This window comes from Chelmon rostratus, chromosome 7, assembly GCF_017976325.1.
Source record: "Chelmon rostratus isolate fCheRos1 chromosome 7, fCheRos1.pri, whole genome shotgun sequence".
Classification (NCBI taxonomy): domain Eukaryota; kingdom Metazoa; phylum Chordata; class Actinopteri; order Chaetodontiformes; family Chaetodontidae; genus Chelmon; species Chelmon rostratus.
This window is the reverse complement of record NC_055664.1, coordinates 28,976,393-29,001,251: the sequence shown is the minus strand read 5'-3', so window position 1 is coordinate 29,001,251 and position 24,859 is coordinate 28,976,393. Positions and strand designations below refer to the sequence as shown.

At 45.7% G+C, this 24,859-nt stretch overlaps 5 protein-coding genes and 1 non-coding gene across 6 annotated transcripts; 2 read left to right on the top strand and 4 right to left on the bottom strand.

The window, feature by feature from the left end:
- Positions 1 to 221: 221 nt before the first annotated feature.
- trnag-ucc lies at positions 222 to 293 on the bottom strand. The gene has a single exon. It is a non-coding gene; the product is annotated as a tRNA-Gly (tRNA).
- Positions 294 to 1,517: 1,224 nt separating this feature from the next.
- Positions 1,518 to 7,843, bottom strand: LOC121608683 (olfactory receptor 52K1-like). Its single transcript, XM_041939955.1, has 2 exons — positions 7,664 to 7,843; positions 1,518 to 2,486 (listed from the first exon to the last, which is right to left on the bottom strand). The coding sequence occupies exons 1-2, from the start codon at positions 7,841 to 7,843 to the stop codon at positions 1,518 to 1,520; spliced, it is 1,149 nt and encodes a 382-aa protein (XP_041795889.1).
- Positions 7,844 to 10,537: 2,694 nt separating this feature from the next.
- Positions 10,538 to 11,467, bottom strand: LOC121608682 (olfactory receptor 4D1-like). The gene has a single exon (XM_041939954.1). It carries the CDS (start codon positions 11,465 to 11,467, stop codon positions 10,538 to 10,540), a length of 930 nt encoding a protein of 309 aa, XP_041795888.1.
- A 2,765-nt stretch (positions 11,468 to 14,232) lies between these two features.
- Positions 14,233 to 15,180, bottom strand: LOC121608680 (olfactory receptor 1509-like). Its single transcript, XM_041939953.1, has one exon. It carries the CDS (start codon positions 15,178 to 15,180, stop codon positions 14,233 to 14,235), a length of 948 nt encoding a protein of 315 aa, XP_041795887.1.
- Positions 15,181 to 18,757: 3,577 nt separating this feature from the next.
- LOC121609654 (olfactory receptor 11A1-like) lies at positions 18,758 to 19,675 on the top strand. The gene has a single exon (XM_041941339.1). The coding sequence runs from the start codon at positions 18,758 to 18,760 to the stop codon at positions 19,673 to 19,675; it is 918 nt and encodes a 305-aa protein (XP_041797273.1).
- A 3,798-nt stretch (positions 19,676 to 23,473) lies between these two features.
- Positions 23,474 to 24,514, top strand: LOC121608679 (olfactory receptor 11A1-like). Its single transcript, XM_041939952.1, has one exon. It carries the CDS (start codon positions 23,474 to 23,476, stop codon positions 24,512 to 24,514), a length of 1,041 nt encoding a protein of 346 aa, XP_041795886.1.
- Positions 24,515 to 24,859: the final 345 nt, after the last annotated feature.

Below are 24,859 nucleotides of genomic sequence, written 5' to 3'. Positions count from 1 at the left end.
ACGCGGGCAGATAAAATCACGACAAAGCTCAGAGGGAGTTGATCAGTTGATATTAGATTTGACGCTGACTTTTACTTCCGATTCGGCACAAGTGTGGTTTTATTTATCGTTCTCTGTGTCTCTGAAACTCGTACACTGTACTACATTTGATGTAATAATGCCTGTAAGTGGGTCGCTGGACCAGGTTCCAAAACCACTATCAAACATACACTAAAAAGAGATGCGTTGGCCGGGAATCGAACCCGGGTCAACTGCTTGGAAGGCAGCTATGCTAACCACTATACCACCAACGCCACATATGATACTCACATCGTATATGAAAGATCCGATTACATTAAACATTAGTACTAGTGCAGTAATATAAGTTATACTATATGATACCATGACTCAGTCGTTGATGTCAAAGCAGGATTTTACTGTTGGAGCTGGTTGAGCTTCATTTGAACTAATGATTCTGTTCATTCTGGATCAATCAGCTGATTATTTCCTCCATCAATCGATCGATCGTTCGGTTTGAAAACATTGTGAAAATAGTGAGAAATGTGGTGACGATGAGGCCAAAGTGACGCCTTCACAGTGTTTGTTTAGTCCAAAGCTCCACATTATTACAAACACATTCAGATCATTCAGATCATTCAGAGGAAAAGAGATTCATTAATGATTCATTGTTACTGTTCACAGGATTAGCCGGGGCACTGCTGTCAGTGGTTAGCGTTAACATGTTAGCGTCAGGACCATGTTGGTCCTGGTGATGTGGGGGGGGCAACACACTCATTTTGCTGCCTCAATACCAATAATCAATTGATTCAGTTGATTAGCAATGGCGATTATCTTTAAGTTCATACCAACTTAGACATACCACCTAGCAGCCAGCAGGAGGGGGAAAGCCGCAAAGGCTAGTGGTCGAATCACATGGACACAAGACGCCAGTCGTTTGTCCAGAAACGAGCGGAGAGAGACGGACGACGTGCAACAAAGGTCCACGACCACATCTGAACAGTTCAGGACCTTCAAGTCTGAAACTGGTTTAGGAGTTCCACTGTAGGATTTGATTTATAGTTATATCATATGTGGTCGGGTCGTATCGTGCATGTCTGGATTTAGAGCGATGGCGGGGGGGTCTGCCCGGCTACGACAGCCCCTTCACTCAGGTGTTCATGGCTAAACAACATCTCACTGTTCAAATAAAGACTCAAGAAAATAAAGAGCAACAATGATCCATTTAGTGTCAATATCTTTACTGTTTTTATACAAAACAATGTCTTTCAAAAAATATGTGGAATTCAGCGTCTTTCACACCTGCAGTGAGTCACGTCATGCTCCTCATCGACCACCGTTTCTTATGCAAGAGTAAGTTTATGAATAAATCTTTTCCAAATGAAGGTAAATGAATTAAAGTGATCTTGCTGAGTTGTGTCCTCCCCGGTCATCAGATCAATCCTTCTGCCTGGTGTCAGTTTAGGAACAAAGTTGGTTGAGTGAACTGACAACCTTTTCCGTCGCAGTTTGACAGTTGGTTAAAGAAAGTTAAGAGTCTGGACAAAGCGACAGCACGTCAGCGTCCTCAGGATCTGCTGTCGGATCTCTGTGGTTCTGATCCCGTAGATGATCGGGTTGAAACAGCTCGGGAACAACAGGTACATGGTGCTGAAGAAAACCCGAACGGCTTCAGGAAGACCGTTTCTGATCCGATAGGACAGGAAAGCAACGAGTGCGATGGTCAGGCTGACGGTGATGACCAGGATGTGGGTGATGCAGGTGTGGAGCGCTTTGACCCCTGACCTGCCCGACCTCAGCACGGAGCTGAAGATCACCACATAAGAGGCAGCGATGAAGATGAAGTCGGCCACAGGGATGAGGAAGGCGGTCAGCAACCCTACCAGGTTGTTGATGGCGGTGCTTCCACAGGCCAGCCTCACCAACGCCATGTGCTCACAGAAACAGTGGTTCATCATGTTTCCAACACAGAACGCCAACTTTCCTGCCAGACTCACCATGAGTGTGTTCAGGAAGAAGTTTCTGATCAGAATCGGGATCACAAACTTGAGGAATCTGGGTAACGCCATGCGTTCGTGGTAGTAGAGCGGCGTGCAGATGGCGAAGTAGCGGTCCAGCGCCATCCATACCAGCAACGTGGACTGAAAAGCTCCAACGAAGTGAATGAAGTGCATCTGAACCAGGCAGCCAATCAGAGAGATTCCCCTCCAGTCAAACAGGAAGCTCAGCAGCATGTTGGGGACGAAGAACAGCGGGAGGCTCAGGTCCACGCAGGCCATGCCGGCGATGAGGATGCACATCGGCGAGTGGAGGCTCCTCTGAGAGACGATGACGTACAGCAGCAGGGAGTTGGCCGACAGCGACACGGCAAACATGATGAAGAAAGGGATGAAGAGGACGGGCCTCAGCGCTCCGAGGTCATCGAAACCATCCAGGATGAAATGTTTGTGCGAGGAGACGTTCTCCATCCTCCTCCTCCTTTCATCAACCTGAAAAAGGAGGAGACGGAAGAAAAGCTCGTAGACGGCCGTTACAGAGTCACCAACATGAACCAGCACCTGTGGTGAAGACCGGAGCTGTGACAGACCGTCTCAGGGTCTGATCAGGGTCTGATCAGGGTCTGATCAGGGTTAGACGACTAAAGCATGTGTGCAGACAGTGAACACGACACAGCAGAACAAACAGAACAAAGTAAAGTTGTGGTTTCTGTGCCATCCTTATGGGACTGCCCACAAATTCAGGCCTCTTGGAGCGAGGCGATGGATATGATTTTACATGTTACAGGTATAAAATTAAAATTAGACCCCAAAATATGTATTCTCTGCATCTTTCCGACAAACCATAACATTAGCGAAGAAAACAAATCTGTGATTACTCTTTGCACGTTACAAACCAAACACACTAAAGGCAAATCCTGGAAGTCCACGACCGAACCAAGTATCAGATTCTCTGACACTGGAAAAACTCACCTTGACATTAAAGGGTAAAAACCGTCTTTGACAGTCTGTGGAGATGTTTTATGGTGTTCTTAGAGGGGAGGGAAGCATTGGAGGCATGCTCCCCCAGTATGTAAACCTTCAACAAAAGGAATTTCTATGTATTTTCTATACGTCTGTTTGTTCCCGCTGTGTTTTATTTGACATGCTTCTCTCTGAGGTAAAGGACAGTCTGTGTTCTGCACTGCGCAGAATAAGACACCTTATCGCCCTGTGACGTCTCCTTACTGTGATCCTTCTGTATTCTTTCTTGTTGTTCATGTGATTATTCAACCTGTAAATTAATAAACACACACCATCATCATCATCATCATCAAGGTGTATCAGTGGACTCTGCCTGTCAATGACGTCTGTCTGAAGCCCAGTTTTCCACATCAGCTCCACACTTTAACAGCTTCAGCAGCTTCCACCTCGACTCGTTCACGTCGTTACTGAGCTGTTCAGTCAACAGACGAATGATCGATCAAACATCGATCAGCCAGGTGTCAGCTGTCAGTGTTTGCTCTGTGCATTGATCTGTTGTCCTCTGGCTGATATCAGGATACTTCCACTCCCCCCTGAAACGCATCGATGAAGCATAACGCTGCATTCCAGACTGAACGATGCTCTGAACTTTGTTTGATGCTCGTTATCGACAAGAAATGTACACGAGGCATAAAAACCTTTTTTTTCTGCTCAACATTTCCTGGTTTTGACTTTCAGGCCTAAATTCAAACCACCGACACATAAAGTTCAGCTGGATGATGATGATGATGATGATGATGCATTTAATCTTTTTCTTGCTCCCTCTTCATCTCATGGAGGGACACACATTTAACAACATCATCACGTCACATTCGAGCTCAAAGACACTTTGACAAGAGAACAGAAGGAGTCGGGGGTCCGACTACCGACCCTGTTATTGTGTTAAAGCGAGTCAAGGGTCAGAGAACACCTGAGCAGACAGACAGGTGAGCTGTTCCACATCGACAGAAGAATGCACCACCCCCACCTTCATACCCATCAGATCTGTATTGTCAAGTTCTGCAGAGTCGTGTTGTAAATCTGTTCAGCATGTTGAGTCCACACACGGTACAAAAACCTGCAACATGTGAGTCCTGGTTCCTCTGTGTTCCAGCTGAACCTCAGACAGAATAAAACAGATCAGTGCAGCAGAATGAAGACGTGATAACAGAAAACGTGTGAGCTGAGTCTCTCCTCACTCTGAACAGTCAGCTGTCGACTCCTCCGTCCACCCCCCCACCACCTGTCCCTGCAGAACGCTGACTCAGCACTTTAATACCCTCCGTTTGATGCTGCCATTGGCTGCAGAGACGAAGTCCAACAGCCCGTCCTGCCGTGAGAGTGTTGGACCCCCCCAGAGGATCACAGCGTCAGATGAGACACTGAGTTTGGAAAAGTTAGTTTGTAATTTTGATGCTGTCGTTGGTGGTTTGACTGTTTGAGAATAAAACTGAATAACTGCAGAGTTTGTCCTTGAAATGCAGAACGTGACTTCATGAATGTCGGACGTCGTCCAGCCGACCTCGCTGCTCTTACTGTAGGTGGTTTCTGCGATGCTTCTTCTCGTTTGACTTCCTGTCTCTGGTTCAGTCTCAGTTGAGACCAGCTGGTGAACATAGTGGCGCATGTAGCAGCTAACGAGCTGGAGGAGACCAAAACAGAGCTAAAAGAGAGAGAATACCATGTGGCCAAAAGGCAAAACCACACTCAAAATCCGCCTAGCAACACCGCTACATCCAGTGGACAGCAGCTGTTTGTGATTGGTCGCCCCCTGGTGGCAACACAGCTGTACACGTTGGCGTATTTTTTTCTCACAGGGAAATACGAACTGATTTGACACCTTGACCAGGTGTGTATTTCTTTGAAGAGGTTTTGCAGTCAAATGAGGACAGCAGTTTAGCAGTTACGTCAGTTAGGTAGATGATGTAAGTATGCTGTGAACGGGAAGAGTGTGACTGACATGTGACCAAGAAACACCTGAATCTGGCCTGAAATGTCCGCCTTTCAAAGCCGGAGCAATGGACTGAGATCAAATTAAGAGCTTCAAGATAAGCCACAGTCTGACTTTCAGCATACTTTAACAGGACGCTGCAGTGTCCGAGGCACCCTGAACTCCTCATTGGCTGGTGAGGAAGCTGGAGGCGGGTCGAATTTTCAGTGGCTGGTGGGTGACCTGTCCTCCTGTTCTCACCTGGAGCTAACTGATGCTATCTTAATTAGCCTCGATTCGTAGCATCATCTGTGACATGACATTCAAAAATCTGCTCGTGTGATAATTTGAGTCTGACATGTTTTAAAAGTCCAAATGAAAAGTTGTGAAAATCAGAATCCAGGATGTCTGAAGGTGTACATCACAGATCACCTGCTCATCCTCCCTGCAATTACAAAATACATGGGAGTGACTGACTGTTGTAAATATCTGCTGATCCTGAATCTGATGCAGCAACACGTCTCAAACACGAGCAACAAAAGACTGGGAAAGAAGTGGAACGCTCCAAAAACACCTGTTTGGAACAACAAGTGTTGATGGTAAACTGGTTCTGTGTTGAAGTGACTTGATGTCAGACTCTGCCGTCCGTCTGTTTGTGTTTTTCTGTGAATGAGACCCTGAAATCACCCCCACGACACCGACTCATGTTGGACATGATCTTTGATTTTCCTCCCCACAGTGACTCTGAGGCTGCACATGGACTTCAAACAGAACTGGAGTCACATCCAGGAAACTTTAGAAAGTTGCTTTTCATCGTGTCACGACTGCAGAAGAAGCAGAAATACACAGAAGCTTGAACTCGCTGAGAGCCGAGCTCTGAACAGTGGTGTGTAGAGCCTGCACTGCCCTCTACAGGCAGAGAGCAGTAACTACAGACGCGGTAAAGTTGAGAGAAAAGACGCGTCATGTAAGTATGCTGTGCCGTTAGCCGGTTTCTCTGTTGTCGGAAGTCTGCACATGGTGTTTTATTTTAAAAATGTCGCCGATGCTCTGTGACTTCCTGCCTGGTGGGATCTGCTCTGCTGCTCCACATGATCTGATTCCAGATGAACTAAATCCAGTCTGCTGTTATTATTACTTTAAAAATCATGCTGCGTTCTGCCTCAACAATATTCACGCAGCGATTCAGCTTTCTGCTCCATTTCAACGAGTTCGATTAAGAAAATCAACTTTATTCTGCTTATTTATGTCCAAAGCTGAAGAAATTAAATGTATTAAATGCATTTATCTGGATAAATATCTATAGTTATATTCAGGCAATATTTGGCTCATCTATATATTTATATTTAGGCTATATAGCTTTAGATATATCTATCTTTATATTGAGACTCTTTTCATTTCAGACCATGAGTGTTTTCATCGTTTGCACTGAACTCCATGAATTTGGCCACTGAAGCAACTTTTCCTCAATTTCAGGATTTCATTGTTTCTATGAGGCGTCAGTCTTCTGGAAGTCAGTCGATATTCACACGAAAGATGCCAACAAGGCTCTTCTTTTAACGCAGACTCTGGTTGGCTGTTGTTGGCTGTGGGCGGGGCCTGAAGATCAGAACTGGTCAAAGGTCACGTGCACGCGCTCAGCGGGGAAACGTGGAAGATGTGAAGCGATGAGTCAGCTTTCTGAGGATCAGCAAGACTTTCAGACTAAATGTTTGACTGGATCGATCTGGACCTTTTCTATCAGACTTCATGCTGTATGTTGAAATAGTTTGTATGTTATAAAAAGTTGTTTGTGTGGCTGCTGATGATTCATGAGCTGATGTCATCATGTTTACTCCTCCGTCTGTCAGTAATGAGCCCCGCCGGAGCTCCTCCGTCAGCTCCATCAGCAGCACGTGGACAGACTGTGTGGTTGCCTGGACACTCTGGAGGATATAACCAGCTCCGCTAACGGGCCAATTAGGAGGATCATGGGAGATGGCTCTTCTGTCGCCATGGTTACTGAACACAGCAGCATCAGGGACGTGTTTATGTTTCTCGTCCTGACGTCGTTTCTGACGGGTCGCAGGAAGCCGACGGGTCGCAGGAAGCCGACGGGTCACAGGGTTCACTCTGTCGTTCGCTCAGGTTTCATGGACTCCAGGTGTCACATCAGACTCAACATGTTACCTGTGACGTGCTCGAGGTTTCTGAACTGGACATGAGTAGATCTGCTAATTCAGAGTGACGAATATAAAGCAGATCAATAAAAAGCTCCATCATAAGTTCATTAACAGACAAATGGAATCATGGGAGCTGTTCTTCACTGGAAAACGAGGCAGAACAGTGAATCAGCTTTGTTTGCACTTTGCTGAATCTCTAATACAATAAATTATGGGATGCAGCAGAGGAGACATGACAAAAAAAGCAAATGCTGAAAATGTTCTCTGCTTTTGGACCTTTGTGACTCAAATGATTATAAAGGACACAAAGAAAGACGCCACAGACTGAGCGAGGGCGTTCTGCTGAGGCTCCTCTCAGGGTTCAGCATCGCTGTGAAAATATGAACAGAACGAAAACGAAGGAAACGACCTCGCAGGTGATCAGAGTCGTTTGGTTTGCATCACCAAACTATCGCAGAGCAGTAATCGGCCGCGTGTCTCCCAGTCTGAGTCTGGACGTCAGATAAACCGGGACGGCCGAGGAGCTCAGGATGAAGTAAACCGCTGCCTGATGGAGCGGTACAGCGGGGGTTTACGGATCGAAGGCCGTCAGCGCCGCCGTGCAGGCTGCTGAAAAACCCCTTCAAACTGCCCCTCGCCCCGCTCAGAGCCGGGGAAGACTGAGAGACCTGAACTGTACCCAGCTGGTAGCACTCCCCCTCAGGTGTCAGTGTGTTTCCTGCCAGAGAAGAGATGTTCAGCATCACTGGAACCATGTTGTGATTCCAGGCTTGGCTCACACGGGTCCCGGTCTGGCTTGCAATGGACCCGAGTCCAGTTTCTCACAATGGTGGCTCCGTGTAGTTATTTCGGGCTGCGCTCGGCCGAGCCTGGACGCTGGACGCTCGGCGGGGAGCTTCCCTCCCGGGTCTGGCTCCAGGGGGGGCGCCCTGAGCTCCTTCTTGACAGATTCAGAAAGGTCTGTGGCCCTAATATCAAATAACATGTTTTAATAAATCACAATAGGTACAGTTACTTTACTTTCAGTGCACTGTGAAGCGCTTACAAACACAATGAATGCCTGATTAAATACCCCCCAAAGCTGATCATAACCAATCAATAAATCTGTCAGATGACGGTTAATGTTCGTCCAATAAGATCAAATTAAACCGTCATTACTCGTGATCCTCTGGGGATCCAGCCTGGAAGCACACGTCCTCCACACAGTAAGCTGTTCTTGTGGAAGGTAGTTTTAAAATGGGGGGGGGGGGGGGGCAATCTGTCAGAAACCTGGACCCACAGTTCACTGTCACATCTACAAAGCAGGTGTCTGACGGTGTTTCAAGTCACGTCCTGAAGACTCTAAGTACAAACTGGTTTCTTCCCAGATGACTTCAAAACAGATGTTATAAAACCATCACTAAAGAACCGAACCTGGATAGTAAAGCACTCTGTAACCGCAGGCTGATATCAACCTTTCATTCATCAATAAGACCCTGGAGAAGAGAGTTCACATCCTTTCTTAATGAAAATAACATCCAGACCACAGCTGAGACTGCTCTGACTGAAATACTCAGTGACCTCAGACTAAAACCCTGATGTTAGTTAATTTAAACACAAGATCCTTGTACTCAAAAAGAGGATTCATTCTCAGTGAAGAACCTTGGAGCTCTAATCTGCCTCTACACCTGCCAAAGAGCAGTGATTCCTAACACGTCTCTGGGGGTCATCAGGTGGAAACCTCCCTTCAATGGTGTTTCGCCTCCCACTACACCTCCAGGAGGCTAGGCGGTGAACTCCGGCGTCCCAGAGTCACCCCCCCTAGTGCCAGTTCACACTGCTCCTACACAATCCAAACAGCACCGCCACGTTCAACTGACCCAGAGATGCTCCAGGTAGTGGCCAGTACCGATGCTACAGTTTAGCTAATGCTAATGCTAATGCTAACCGCTAAGAAGAACAGAGGAAGACAATACAGTTCAGACACTACCTTTTAGCTAATGCTAATGCTAAATGCTAACCGCTACCTGCTAAGAGGAACAGAAGAAGACAATACAGCTAGATTCATCTATACTGTTAATGTTAACTGCTAGATGCCGATGCTAACTGCTAAGATATTATTATACTACCACCGCCTCTCACCAACTGCACCAATAAAAGCGGGGTGGGAATACAAACCCTGGTTTGGGTAGGGGGTAGAAAGTTTAGAGGGTGCTGAAGGTGGAGGCCTAATCCACAGACTAGATTTAACAGCCTCTTCTAACATTTAAAAAAAATAAGGTCTTTAAGATGTTTGATGTGATTGATCATTACATCTTAATCAATGGTCTGTAGCAGTTGGTCTTTCTGACTGTTAAACTGGTTTCAAACATCAAAAGGAGAAAGTTTGACGTCAGTCTTGTGTCTGAGAAACATGGCATCTGTTTTAGGGTTGCAGGGAGCTGATTGGTCCATTACTGTTCTCAGTATACATGCTGCCACTGGGTGGCGTCATTAGAGAGAACAATGTTTGCTTCTATGCAGATGACACACAACTGTACATCTCTACTGAACCATGAAGTCCTCGTCAGCTTCAACAGCTGAAGTTCGACCAATTAGAAATCACAACCATTGAGAGACTTCAGATCATTCAAAACTCTGCAGCTCGCTCTTGAACCAGAACCAAGAGGAGAGACCACGTTAGTCCAGTTGCTGCTCTGCACTGACTTCCTGTAAGATTCAGGACTGATTGTAAGGTCCTCCTCCTCGTACACAAAGCCCTTCCTGGACCAGGACCGTCGTTTATTTGTTGCCTTCACTGATCACCTGCTGCTGGTTTATCGGAGGTTTCCAGCAGCTGAGAGAAAATCAGGCTGCAGCTTTTGACAATGATGTTTAACTTTATTTATTTGACATCTTACACATTTTCTCTCTTTTCATCCTCATTCTATCTGACTTTTACAATCGTTATCAAGTGGCTTTCAGTCTCATCTCACACATTCATTTTCTATGTTGTTGTGCTTTATCTGAAGCACTCAAAGCTTTTAGGTGAAGCTCTTTGCTTTTATAAATAAAGTTTAATATTGTCATTATTATTATTATTATTACTAAACAAAGCTAAACAAAATAATATGTAATTTCAAGAATTCTTTGTAAATCTTCTATTTTTAAATGGAAACAACAGATGTACAGAAAAGACTTCAGTAGTTCAACTGCTTTTGACTCATGAATATGGATTTCAAATTCTTTTATTGAGTAAAGTCCATCTTTACCTGTGCAGGACTCCACGTGCACAACATCTGCTCTGAATCAAGACTTAATATTTCTGCATGAGGGCAGAGACTGCAGGACATCAACATGTGTCTGTAAAGAAATAAGTAAATATAGTAAAGCCAGGCAGAGGGGTGTGGAGGCTGAAACACTGCAGGCTGGAGTCCTGCGTGTATTAAAGCATGAATAGATCAGCTGACAGATGACAGGCAGTTCACTTTCTAAACTCGTTTGCCAAAACCAAGACTTTTGATTATGATGCGGATTTTGGTCAAATTCAGTCCGTACATCACAGGGTTGAAGAGCGGCTGGCATGCCAGCCAGTATATTGATAAAAAGATGCGCAGAACAATGGGTGAACTGCTCATATCGAACCTGCTCTGCACGATTTCAAAGAAACAGCCGAAGGAGAAGTTGAGCAGGGAGGCCAGGTGAGGCGTGCAGGTGCTGACGGCTTTCTGCCTCGTCTGCTTCGAGCCAGAAAAACACACCTTAAGAATCCTGATATACGTGTAAATAATCAGAATTATAAGACCAAAGATGACCGTGAAGATGTAGACAAGTCCATAGATGTTGTTGACGGTGGTGTCGTAGCACGCCAGTTTGACGATGGAGTAGTTGTCACAGTAAACTTTGTGAATGAAGTTCCCGCACAGCTGCAGAGGGACGCTCAAAGACATCATGGCAAGAGTCGACAGCATGCTGTACAACCAGACAAACACAGAGAGGCCTGCAACCTTCCTGTGTGTCATACGCGTGTTGTACTGCAGAGGATGACAGATCGCAACATATCTGTCGTAAGACATGACGGCTAAGCTGAATATCTCTACACTTCCATAGAAATGCACACAGTAGATCTGCAGGAAGCAACAGGAAGCAGAAACAGTGTGAACGTCAGAGAGAATCTGCAGCAGAATGAAGGGAAACAAGCCTGTACTACCATACAGTTCATTCACAAACAGGCTGCACAGGAACAGGTACATAGGCTCATGTAAGCTTCTGTTCATGCAGATCACCACGATGAGCAGCAGGTTGGTGCAAACTATGAGAATATAAACAGACATAACAATCATGAAACAAAGAGATTTAAAAACTCCAGTGTCCAAGTAGGCAACAAGAGTGAAAAGAGAAACCTGAGTGGAGTTGATCATAGTCCTTCAGGTGGCTCGGCCAGAACATCGTGCAGTCATTTATACTTTGAACATACATGAAGCTACAGCATTAATCGCTCGTTAACAGATGACGTCATCATAAAAGCACATAAACATTAGTCAGACTTAGCATTCACATGTAAAAAGCATGTATGATAGAAAGAAACACGCTTGTAGAGACAGTTGGACATTATGTGACTGATCTCCTGCCCGGCTGCAGTCACACTGAGTCCCTCCTAACTGGGCTGAGACTCTGCTTCGCCTTCTTTTAGCCTCTTCAGCCAGGTGAGACCCTCAGCAGCACCCTGACCTCCCTCTGCAGCTCTGTCTAGGGACTACAGCGCTACAGACTCTCTGTGGTTTACCTCTGGGTCACTGTCAGGCTGACGTTACCTGGTTCTCAGGCTGACGGTCTGTGGGCACCAACTGTTCTTGTGTCTGGCTGTTCACAGAGCTCTGTAGCGCCTCCCAGAGGAGAGAAGGTGGAACAGGCCGTGTCCAGGTGCGATGGGTCTGCAGTGACGTGTCATGGCCGGCATACAATGGAGGGCAGTCGCGACTGTTCTTTGTGGTCTGTTCTGTCCTGTTTGGAGGCCGATGAACAGAGACCAGACCGGATGACTGCAGAGTAGACCTGGATCAGCAGCTCCTGAGGCAGGTTGAACTTCCTGAGCTGGAACAGGAAGTGCATCCTCGGCTGGGCCTGGTTGTCAATGCTAGATGCCCACTTCAGGTCCTGGGAGACCTTAAGTATTCTGTTGATGGTGATGGGGGCAGTGTTGGGGGACTCGTCCTGACATGTCATCCCCACAGTTTTCAGTGTGACACATAGTTTTAGGTTAAATGTGACACACTCATACACAGGATATCTATCTCTGATGTCTGTTGTGATTCCAGATAAGATAAAAAAACGTCCATCAGTCCAGAAGTGACAGGACGCGCCATCCAAGGCCAGAACCTGCCTGAGAATTTTCATGTCTTCAAGTTTCCTTCTGCGAGAGCTGTCTGTACATCCATGAGTACACTGCTAACAGGAGCTGCCAACAGGAGCCGCTAACAGGAGCTGCCAACAGGAGCTGCTAACAGGAGCAGATAGCAAGAGAAGCTAACAGGAGCAGCTAGCAGGAGCAGCTAGGAAGAGAAGCTAACAGGAGCAGCTAACAGGAGCTGCTAGCAGGAGCAGCTACCAGTAGCTGCCAACAGGAGCTGCTAACATGAGCAGCTAACATGCACTGCTAACACGAGCAGCTACCAGTAGCTGCTACCAGGAGCTGCTAACAGGAGCTGCTAACTCGAGCTGCTAACACGAGCTGCTAACAGGAGCAGCCAACAGAAGGTGCTAACACGAGCAGCTAGCAAGAGCTGCTAACAGGAGATGCTAGCAGGAGCAGCTAACAGGAGCTTCTAGCAGGAGCAGCTAACAGAAGCTGCCAACACGAGCTGCTAACAGGAGCTGCTAACTCGAGCTGCTAACACAACCTGCTAGCAGTAGCTGCTAACAGGAGCTGCTAATAACTAATTCTGCAGACAGTTAATGGAGTCACTTTTCTTAAATAACAAATTCAGGCCTGAGAATTTTCATATTTTCAAGTTTCCTTATGTGAGAGCTGTCTGTAAATCCATGAGTACACTGCTAGCAGGAGCAGCTAGCAGGAGCAGCTAACAGGAGCTGCTAACAGGAGCTGCTAACAGGAGCAGCTAACTTGCACTGCTAACACGAGCAGCTACCAGGAACAGGTAACCTGTGCTGCTAATACGAGCAGCTAACAGGAGCAGCTAGCAGAAGGTGCTAACTCATTAACAGGAAGGTAAATTATTTTAACGAGTCGCTGTCAAAGGAGGAAGAAGTTCAAATCATCGTCTTCATCAAACTGTTATCAACACTGTGTTAATTACTGTGTTACATTTTGTACAGAAGAACAGAATATCAGAGAAGAGTTTAGGTCACCATAACAATCACAACATTTTTTGTTGTTAGCGTAGCTGCATGCATAGCAGGGCATTTAGCATGAATACATGAATGCTGCTGATAATATTTTGTTTCTGTCACTTATTATGCGGAGAGCATCATTTTAGAAAGGCCTTTCAGAATCATGGTGTGAACTACAGCGTGACAGCGTGCCGTTAATTAGCGAGCTGATATCTCAGTCGACAGAGTTTCTATCACCAGAACTAGAATCTGGAGTTGTGAACAGGTCTGGGTGTTATTTCACTCTAAGCTTTGGTACCAAGTTTGGAACCTTTTTCAGCATCTTTACCTTTATGTTATCAACAAGTTTTTCTACAACGAAGCTTTTGGTTTTTGACAGTTTTTGACAGTTTTTGACAGTTATGCCACAGACACATTTGGGTTGATGCTGTGAAGGTACTGAGCTTCACCACCCAGCACTCATTATGAAGTCATTATGTCACACGTGGGGCATCTTGGTCTGCTACGACAGGTAAACTGTCTGTGGTAGCAGCTGTCTGCCTCACAGACCGGATCACTCACAGTAAGTGTTTTCAGTCTTACCCTCTTCATTTGGAAATGGAGTAAATTGAATCTCGTGTCCTCGCTGGATTAACAGAATGATGTTGATGTCGTTTCACAGGTAAAAACACATTAAATCACAATAATCATAGGAATAATGAGAATGCTGGAATCTGTTATGAATGATTCAGATCAACCTTTTTATGGCTCATTAAAGACATGAATCGTGCAGTTGGTTTGTTACAGCGTAGCTTCAGTTGACAATAGTGCTGTTAAAAAAAAATCAGCACACCTGTTAGTTGTCTGATATGTCCATTTTCTCCCCAAAGAGCAGACGTTTATATACGGTGCGTATCTTAGACATTTTCAGTCCGTACAGTAAAGGGTTGATGAGCGGCTGACATGTCAGCCAGTATAATGACAAAAAAATACGCAACATAATGGGCAAATTATACAAATCAAACCTGCTCTGCACGATTTCAAAGAAACAGCCGGAAGAGAAGTTGAGCAGGGAGGCCAGGTGAGGCGTGCAGGTGCTGACGGCTTTCTGCCTCGTCTGCTTAGAGCCAGAAAAACACACCTTAAGAATCCTGATATACGTGTAAATAATCATCAGTATGAGACCAAAGATGACCGTGAACATGTGAGTGAGTCCGAAGGCGTTATTGAGGGTGGTGTCGGAGCACGCCAGTTTGACGATGTAGTAGTTGTCACAGTAAACTTTGTTAATGATGTTCCCGCACAGCTGCAGAGGCAGAGTCAGATAGTAAACGATGAACATATTCATGAGCAGAGGGTACAACCAAATCAGAGCAGTGAGCTTGGCAATCTTATTCAACGTCATATGAGTGTTGTACTGCAGAGGGTAGCAGATAGCCAGGTATCTGTCATAGGACATGATGGCTAAGGTCAAAAATTCTATACCCCCGTACGAGTACAAGCAGAAAACCTGCAGGAAACATAACGAAGCAGAAACAGTGTGAACGTCAGACAGAACCTGAACCAGGAGGAGCAGGAACAAGCCTGTACTACCATACAGTTCATTCACAAACAGGCTGCACAGGAACAGGTACATAGGCTCATGTAAACTTCTGTTCATGCAGATCACCACGATGAGGAAGACGTTGGCACAAACTATTGAGAGGTAAAAAGTCAAAATAATCAGGAAGTACAAGTATTTAAAAACTCCGGTGTCAAAGTAGGCAGCAAGAGTGAAATGTGAGACCTGAGTGGAGTTGATCATGATCCTGCTTTTGGTCCTTGAGGTAATTATCAGCACAGTTCAGTGGACCGACATGTTCCAGTAATTAAGCAACGTTTTCTCCCAGCTTTGTCAGAGTTGAACCCGTTTAAGAAAGCATCGATGCTACATAAACACACAGCGTGCTAACACCAATCAGACTCATGTGAATGAAAACAAACGTCAGAAAGTCATTGAATGCACCGTTACCTTGTTTAAAGTCAGTATAACACAGGTCGGGACTCTGATCCGCAGACCTGCTGGAGTCACGCCGTGACTCTCCACCAACTCAGCCGAGACGCTGATCCTCCTCCTTTTAACCCTTTCAGGCCAGGGGGCCGCCCACGGCAGCGGTCTGACCTCATCGTTACATGACTCACATGTCTCTGACTTTTCTTGCTGACGCCAGAAATAAGCTACGTTTCTATTATTTATTTGTTACAGAATGAGTTTTGTTGTCATGTTCAGTTATCACACTTTTTAGACACATGCACCCAAATGCTGAGTGGGATCCTGCTCAGTGCCATGGACACACAAGACTGTTTTATTATGGATCAGTCACCTGATTAATAAACAGCTGTGGGGCTAAAACGCTCATCAGGAAATTAATTCGTGATCAACATTGATCACAAATGTGACCCAATGGAAAACTGCCCAAAGTCCCAAAGCGAACCCAAATTTGTCGATTCGTGCACTTTCAGTTCTTCTGGGAGTCAGGGCCTCCAGGTACCCTTTGGTCTTCCCTTTCAGATGATCTGATCAGGTGAGACTTGAAGTGTTCACAGTGCAGTTATGGGCAGTTTAGTTTTTGTATTTGTGCCTGTTTGGTAATTTAATAGCACGAAACAATCCTGGTTGCCTTTAGGTGGGTGGAGCAGTCCGGTTGTGGTTGCCTTTAGGTGGGTGGAGCAGCCCGGTTGTGGTTGTGTTTCACCTTAGTGTCCATTATGCTTTTTGGTTGTCAGTCCATCTGCCCATCTGTCCATCCCATTCAGGGAGGGGATTTCTTCAAAGTTAGCACAAACGTCCGCTTGGACTCAGGGATGCCCCAACTAGATTCTGGTGGTCAAAGGTTGGTGTGACCTCACAAAACCGTAACTCAAGAAATTATACTTATGATGAACTGACACACAGATGTCTCATAGAATAAAATGATGAAGTGATGACATTTTATATCAAAAATCCAGAACACCTTTTCTCAAACTCCTTCAAAGTCTTCATCACATATGAGTCTGCACCAGGACTGGGGAAACTTTATCCTATCAAGGGCCTAAATTACTGAACGCACATATCACACTAACCTCTATTGTGATGGAACTGGTTCTCTTTGGTGACACCATGTCTGGAGGTAGTGCTGATGATGCTACTTGCAGCTGGTTTTCCAGGTTTTGGTCAGTTAGTCAGCTTGAGGTTCAGCTCTGAGAGGTTCTGACACTCTGGAACAGTTTGACTTTGTCTGCTCAACAAGGCTCTGCTTGACTGATTCTCCTTCTGAAGGAGATGTTAGCTTCTTAGCTTCTAGCTCACTGAGCACAAACCTGCCTGCAGAACAGCGTCTCTGTCAGAATGTGGTCTGTGGAAGCTGCTTGTTGAGCATCAAACTCGACTGAAGAGCGTCAACTTTATCCAGGAGCGTTTGTCCTGCACCTTGTCCAGGTTAGCATGTCTGTAGCTGTGCAACAGTTAGTCATCTGTCAGTTCTGTGCTGTGACAAAGGTGCACATCATTTTGCTGTTCCTGATTGGGCAGCTCATCTTCCCTAAGACAGGCTTGGAGGGGTGCACAAAGGTCCTTAATGCCGGATCCATTGGAGGCACTGGCCCACAACACGTGATGGCCAATCAGCAATGATAAAACCTTTTGAGCACCAGGTCCTTCATCTCAGGGGGCAGCACCACTGAAAGGCCTGAGTGCGGCCCGAGTAATAAGCTGGTGATGGATGGTCGATTGCTCCTCTTCCTCCATTCATCTGTGACCCAGGGAGTTCCTCAGGATGTCAGTTCCCCCTCCAGGGGTCAAACATGATCCTGCCTTAAAAAGGCCAGAGAAGTAGTTGTCTCTTCAGGACACTGTAGTCTCTCCTGAGAGTAAGAATAGCAGGAGACCCTGCACCTGGAGTTGTTCCAGACCTCTGCCGGTACGTAGCTCTGTTTGTGGGGCCTCAAGTGTTTGTCTCTGAAACGAGAACCAAACCGAAAGACAGAAACATAATCAGAAACTAAAGATGAGCTGTGTCTCTGTCTCTCTGTGTCTCTGTCTCTGTCTCTCTCTTTGTGTCTCTCTCCAAACAAAACTTTATTCTTGGCTTTAACTATAGAAAGTCTGAAAAACATAAATGCCAACTGATGAATTTCATCTTGGGACAGTCGAAGATGGCGATTTATGTCAGCAGGAAGAGGAAAACTGAGGATTCAGTGGACGTTGATGTGACGTTGCTGTTCACCAGGATGGTGAAAGCCAGAATAATGATTGACTTCAATTATTACAAACAAATGAAAGATGTCGATCAGTTCAGTGAAAGATGGACTCACAGTGATGTTTTGTGCTCTGTGAGAGAAAACCAGGTTTTCTTCTCTGAGGAGCTGAACTGATTTATTTATTCTTGTAGTTTGAGTTTTTATTCATTTATTTGTGTTTTGAGGATGTTTGTTGTTGTTGTTGTTGTTGTTTGTCTTTTTCTCTCTTAAAAAAACTTTAAAAAATGTGTCTCTCTGTCTCTCTCTGTGTCTCTCTTTGTGTCTGTCTGTCTCTCTGTGTCTCTCTGTGTCTCTGTCTCTCTCTGTCTCTCTGTCTCTCTGTGTCTCTGTCTCTGTGTCTCTCTGTGTCTCTGTGTCTCTCTCTCTGTGTCTCTGTCTCTGTGTGTCTCTGTGTCTCTGTGTCTCTCTGTCTCTCTGTGTCTCTGTGTCTCTCTGTGTGTCTCTGTCTCTCTGTCTCTGTGTCTCTGTCTCTCTGTGTCTCTCTCTGTGTCTCTCTGTGTCTCTGTCTCTCTCTCTGTCTCTCTGTCTCTCTCTCTGTCTCTCTCTCTCTGTGTCTCTGTCTCTCTCTGTGTCTCTGTCTCTCTCTCTGTCTCTCTGTGTCTCTCTGTGTCTCTGTCTCTCTGTGTCTCTCTGTGTCTCTCTGTGTCTCTCTCTCTCTGTCTCTCTCTGTCTCTCTCTCTGTCTCTCTGTGTCTCTCTGTCTCTCTCTGTCTCTCTGTGTGTCTCTGTGTCTCTGTCTCTCTCTGTCTCTCTGTGTCTCTCTGTGTCTCTCTGTCTCTCTCTGTCTCTCTCTCTGTCTCTCTCTCTCTGTGTCTCTGTCTCTCTCTGTGTCTCTCTCTGTCTCTCTGTGTCTCTCTGTGGTGTGTGTGTTTCAGGTGTCATTTAGAAACCGTAATGACAAGCAGGTCCTCTGGTGATGAGGTCAGAGCGCAGCTGTGGGCGTCCAGCACCTGGAAAAGTTAAAAGAAGCCGAGGCGTCGTTTCAGAGGGACTGAGGCAGGTGTTTGTTGGCTTCACAGCGGCTCACCTGTGCAGTTTCATGCTTCAGCTGCACAGCGAGCGAAACAGGCGAAGGTTTCACAGAAATCTGTCCCGAAGACGAAGATGAACTCCACACAGGTGTCATATTTCATCCTCGCTTCCTTCTATGATGTCGGCGTTTTCAAGTATTTATATTTCATCCTCATCATGTCTCTGTATATTTTGATATTTTGCACCAACCTGCTGCTCATCGTGGTGATCTGCATGAACAGAAGCTTACATGAGCCTATGTACCTGTTCCTGTGCAGCCTGTTTGTGAATGAACTGTATGGTAGTGCAGGCTTGTTTCCGTTCCTTCTGCTGCAGATTCTCTCTGACGTTCACACTGTTTCTGCTTCCTGTTGCTTCCTGCAGATCTTCTGCGTGTTCTCTTATGTTTGTGTGGAGTTTTTGAGCTTAGCCGTCATGTCTTACGACAGATATGTTGCGATCTGTCATCCTCTGCAGTATAACTCACGTATGACATCGAGAAAGGTCGCCCTGCTTGTTGGTGCGACGTGGTTGTTCCCTATTCTTACGATTGTTGCTTTGATATCGTTGACTCTGCCTCTGCAGCTGTGTGGAAACATCATTAACAGAGTTTACTGTGGGAACTACGCCGTGGTTAAACTGGCGTGCTCCGACACCCGCCTGCACAACATCTACGGACTCATTTACGCTTTTATCGCCGTTATCATCCCTCTCATTTTGATCATTTGCACGTACATAAAGATTCTGAAGTTGTGTTTTTCTGCTTCCAAACAGACGCGACAGAAAGCCGTCAGCACCTGCACGCCTCACCTGGCCTCCCTGCTCAACTTCTCTTTCGGCTGCTGTTTTCAGCTGTTACAGGGCAGATTCGATATGAGCAGTTTACCGAACACGTTGGGCATTTTATTGTCCCTGTACTTTCTCACGTGCCAGCCTCTCTTCACTCCAGTGATGTACGGGCTTAAAATGTCCAAAATCCACAACATATGCAAGCGTTTGCTGTTTGGTTAGTTCAGTTCAGGTTGAGAGTGATGTGTGGAAAGGAAGGAAAGCAAACGCCCGAGCTGTGCAGGATGCGTTGCTCTCCTCCAGAGGGACAAAGGTGAAGCTGCACCTGCTCTGCTCAGTGTGGGTGGAGGTCAGCGACTCGTCCCGCCACTCGGATGAACTCACGTTGCAAAAGGAAATGTGAGCGCTAACAGTTCGGGCTGAGCTCGGGACGGTATCAGAACCAGGTCGTTTTAGACAAAGAAACGTCCGTCTGCTGGACTCCGATCATTTCGACGCCCCCTTTTTTTAAGCATTGTGAGACCAGCACAAGACCACGTTGGCGTGTGATGGACCGCTGCGCTCATCGGTTATGCTCTGTTTTTTCTCATGACTCAACCTCATGTACGAGCACTTTGTAACATCAGCTGGCTTCCTGCGTCCTCCCTCCTCTCGGATGTCTCATGTCCACCAATGACTGACAGACAGTTTGATGGACAGCCCGCTGTCCCGCTGTTAGAATGAGGCTGCTGATCCTGGTTTAAACTGTTAAGGACTGAGTGTGACAAACCTGATGCTGGACTCTGTGCTCCAGGTGTTCACCTTTTCACCGCCTGTGTCTGTGACCTCCTTTGTGTGTGTTCGTGTTTTTTATTGCTGAAATAAAGTTGCGAACTTGAAAAAGGTCTTCTTGTGTTTATTTACGTTTCTAACTCTTCCACCTGATCTCAGAGAGGTTCAGTGTGTGATTTGTTTGTGCGACTCACAATAAGTGCATTAAACCTTTATAGGAGCAAGAGTTTGATGCAAACAAGATGTTTTGATGTCAGGAACCGCGTATAGGAGGTGAATAATGAAAAGGTATCACATGTCAATCACTGCAAATGCACAAGTCATGACATTTTACATGATTTCAGATCGAAGCGATGTAACAGAGGCAGCAGACGGTCTCCGGTAGTCCGGCTCAGCCGAACGTCTCTCACCTCCTCTTTTACTGGAAGTGGGGGACAGGAAATGGCCAACATGACAGAACAGGTCGAGTTGCCGCTGTCCGTCCCGGCCGAGCCGCCTCGGTTCTGGCTCTGAAACAGACTTTGAAGCTCAAAGTGATAAAGCCGTTTGGTCAAACTGAAGTTTGTGCGGTTTAGAAGCAGACAGGACCAAACTGTTAAAAGATGTTTTTCAGTGTCTGTCCATCCTGAGGTTTGTTGTCTCAGAGCGGTCTGAGGGGACGTCATTATCGTCCTCAGGCCTCGGTGGACCAGTGAAACCAGCGCTGAGGTCCGCTCGGCCTGATTGGTCCCACTGGTTAACAGCTCTGTCTGCTTCAGAGGGAATTAGTGGAAACTGTGGCTAATGTGAAGACGCCTCAGGGACAAACATGTTGACATGCTGTAATGACCTTTGACCTCAGGGACAAACACAACAGCCTCTCCGGTGCTTTTAGTTTGTGTAAGTTTTCTTTCTTGAGTTTCACTGCTGATGTTTTATTAGGAGTTGGAGAACTTTATGTTTTTTTTTAATGTCAGAAGGAACCAGAAAGGAGGGAAGTTCACGGTTCAGTGTGGCAGTTCATATTAAACTCCATGTCCATTAGACACACATCAGAGTGGACAAATTGTTGTGATAAGTTCACTCTTAGTGCTGTGAGCAGCTCTGTTGAGTGTTGCATTGTGGGATGTACAACCTGCACAGTTTCATAAACGACCACCTGGAAGTCCTCAGAGACTACCTTCACTTCCTTGAGTATTTGTGTAACCGTGTTTGACCACTTCATCGCCTTTAATGCCACCTGGAAATGTTTCAAGAGAAGCAGCAGCCACATCATGGACCACTAAACCCCCTTTAAAGACCACAAAGGAGCACATCAAGGACCCATGTAGAACCTCTTCATGTTGTCAGGACTGTTGGAACCAACCTCACCCTCCTAGAACTTCCTTTTGTAAGCAGCTTGAGAACCTCTTCAAGTCCACAAGAACCCTTGCAACATCCTGAAAGAACCTCAGGGCCTCTTCAAAGATTTCTACAGCCTTTCTGAGAACTTATGAAACCCTTAAGGACTTCTAGATCCTCCACTCCTTAGAGGTCTACTCTAGCTTTATCAAGGACCACTGGAGTACAGTTGTACTTAAGTAAAACTACAATCTGGAATTGTATCCTAACAGGGTACCACTCCACCATTACAGTGATGCAGTGGTTGAAACTGTAGGTCTTGAGTTTGAATAGAATGGTTTCTTTCTGGGTTTGTGGTTTCTACCAACAGTCCGAAGACACACATGTCAGGTGACTTTAGTTAGGCCACTGTGACTGGAAACGGCCGGCTGTCCTTATGTCTCGGCTCTAGACCAATTATTGGTCCAGGTGTCCCTGCCTCTTGCCCAATGATAATTGAGATTGGCTCAAGGCCCAGATGGCCTGCAAAAGGTTTTGTGGTTGGTTGAACCGAGCTTTAATGTCACAGATGTCCAAGACAGTGCAGTAAAAATACCAATGCATTGATACTGCATATTTTTCTTGAACAAATCCCACGTGCCGGCCAAAATCGGCAATGAAGTGGTCCTATGAGTGAGTTTTTCTGTGTATCCAAACCCTGATACCTTAAACTAGACCTCCAGATTCAATGAGTACGCTGATGGTCCATGTTCTCCACACTGACCCTCTAATTACGACTTTCCTGTTTCAAAAATGATTAAGGTTCAGGCTCAGAGACAACATAGGCTTAGGAAACATCACAGTTTGGGTTAAGGTAACTGCTTTGCTAAGGTCAGGTGAACTTCATCGCCATGGTCACAGAAATAAACACTTGGTCAAGGTTTAGGGAAAGACCTGAAAGAAGCCGCTGTAGGAAACGGAGAACTCAAAGTTTGTCACCCTGCTTCTGTCCCTTTGTTCCAGATAGACAATAATCCTAATTCTTATGGTTGCTAGAGGGCGCTGTCACAATCCGCTGCTGAAAAGAGTCCCCAACAAACACACTATTTCCTGCTGTTTGATTAAAACTACAGCGAGCAGCTGAATTTGCATTTTCCTGTCATGAAAAAGGAATCTCTGTACTTGTGAGGCGTTTTTAAAGATCTCCATCGTGTCAAAGACGGAAAGTAAGAGGATGAACTCATGTTGTGAAACAAAAACTTCAACTGAACCATAAAACAACATTATTCACCTACACAAAACAAAATGTGGATGAAGAATTTCAGTGCACAGATTATGACATTGAACGCTCACGTTGGCCCGTCGGACTGTGAGTTCATCCAATCTGAGCTGAAACGGCTTCTTTTAAAGTGCTGAAGACATGAAAAATACTCGTTCTGAAGCTTCCTCCTCAAATAGTTCGTGTGAGAAAATAAACTTTGTTGTGATTGTTTCCAGCTCCAGCTTTGCACAGTGTCTGTCTGTTAATGTCCCCGTTAATATTTAGAGTAAAATGTATGATAACACATCAGAGAACTCAGTGCACGTATGTAACTAATTGTAATGTAACTGAGTCTTTATATGTTCACATGTACCTGGATATCAATCTGAATCCGATCAATGACACCAGATCACATGCTGCGTCACTTCCGTCCTGAGCATCGGCGAGGAAGTGCGATCGATCGGTTCGTTGTGCCGCCGAGCGCAAACGTTTAAAAGCAGCGGGAGGCGAGTTTGAGTTCAGTCGGCAGAGTCTCTGCCGCATCGCGTAGCTTCTGCCGGCTTTTAACGAGTCCTTCAGATGTTCGTCACAAACGATTCTTCATCAGCCTGTCGATGCCTTCAGCTGCACTCTGTGATTAACGTAAACACTTAACCTGAAACACATGTGATGTTGGTGTTCCTGTGAAGATGATCAACTCCACTCAGGTGTCATCTTTCACTCTTGTTGCCTACTTTGAAACCAGGCTGTTTAAATACTTATATTTCATGATTGTAATGTCTCTGTATATTTTCATTCTTGTGGCCAACCTGCTGCTCATCGTGGTGATCTGCATGAACAGAAGCTTACATGAGCCTATGTACCTGTTCCTGTGCAGCCTGTTTGTGAATGAACTGTATGGTAGTACAGGCTTGTTTCCGTTCCTTCTGCTGCAGATTCTCTCTGACGTTCACACTGTTTCTGCTTCCTGTTGCTTCCTGCAGATCTTCTGTGTTTACTCTTATGGGACTGTGGAGTTTTTCAGCTTAGCCGTCATGTCTTATGACAGATATGTTGCGATCTGTCATCCTCTGCAGTATAACACACGTATGACATATAGTAAGATCGCCCTGCTCATTGCTGTCTCGTGGTTATATCCTTGTTTCATTGTTTTGGTCACTGCGTCGTCGAGCGCCTCTTTACGGCTGTGTGGGAACGCCATTAACAAGGTGTACTGTGACAACCACGCCATCGTTAAACTGGCGTGCTCCAACGCCAGAATAAACAACGTATATGAACTTATTGCAGCTTCTCTCACAGTCTGTGTTCCAGGATCTCTGATCTTCTACACGTACGCGAGGATCCTTCAGGTGTGTTTTTCTGGCTCTAAGCAGACGAGACAGAAAGCCGTCAGCACCTGCACGCCTCACCTGGCCTCCCTGCTCAACTTCTCTTTTGGGGTTTCCTTTGAAATATTACAGAGCAGGTTCAACATGAACTTTGTGCCCAACGTGTTACGAATTTTCTTATCTTTGTACTTTCTGACATGCCAGCCGCTCTTCAACCCTGTGATGTACGGCCTCAAACTGTCCAAAGTCCGCACAGGATGTAAGAGCGTGCTCGTAAGCTGTGGTCATCCAACAGGTGTGTTCACCTGGACCAACACCAGAAAAGTCGCTCACTCGTGTGATCAGTGGACGAATCCAAACGTTCGTCTTCGTCTTCGTCTGTCTGATCTGAACAGTCGATGATTTCTGCTTTTCTTTTCACCTCGTTCTGTTTCAGTCATTTAAATGAAGCGAAGGCTCCTGAAGTAAAGAAGTAATAAAGTAAAGAAGTTTATTTACTTCCTCACACATTTTCATGATTCTCTTCCTTTGTTGAGTATTTTCACCTTGTGGGGTTTTACAACAGCTCAACGGCCGATTCTTTTTAAAAAATATATATATTTTATTTATACGTTTTCAGTTTCATAAACACACAAGAACGCAAGCCAACAACAAGGGAACCTTTCCGCCCTCCCAATGGGAGGCAGACAAAAGACAAAACGTAAAAGAAAAAAAAAAAAACTTGCTCTCCAATGTAGCAGGATGAGT

Coding starts and splice junctions, on each gene's coding strand:
- LOC121608680 (XM_041939953.1), bottom strand. CDS start 15,180: ATGATCAACTCCACTCAGGTCTCACATTTCACTCTTGCTGCCTACTTT.
- LOC121608683 (XM_041939955.1), bottom strand. CDS start 7,843: ATGGTTCCAGTGATGCTGAACATCTCTTCTCTGGCAGGAAACACACTG. Junction 2,487..7,663: donor GCGCTGACGGCCTTCGATCC/GTAAACCCCCGC, acceptor CTCCTTTTTCAG/GTTGATGAAAGGAGGAGGAG.
- LOC121608682 (XM_041939954.1), bottom strand. CDS start 11,467: ATGATCAACTCCACTCAGGTTTCTCTTTTCACTCTTGTTGCCTACTTG.
- LOC121608679 (XM_041939952.1), top strand. CDS start 23,474: ATGATCAACTCCACTCAGGTGTCATCTTTCACTCTTGTTGCCTACTTT.
- LOC121609654 (XM_041941339.1), top strand. CDS start 18,758: ATGAACTCCACACAGGTGTCATATTTCATCCTCGCTTCCTTCTATGAT.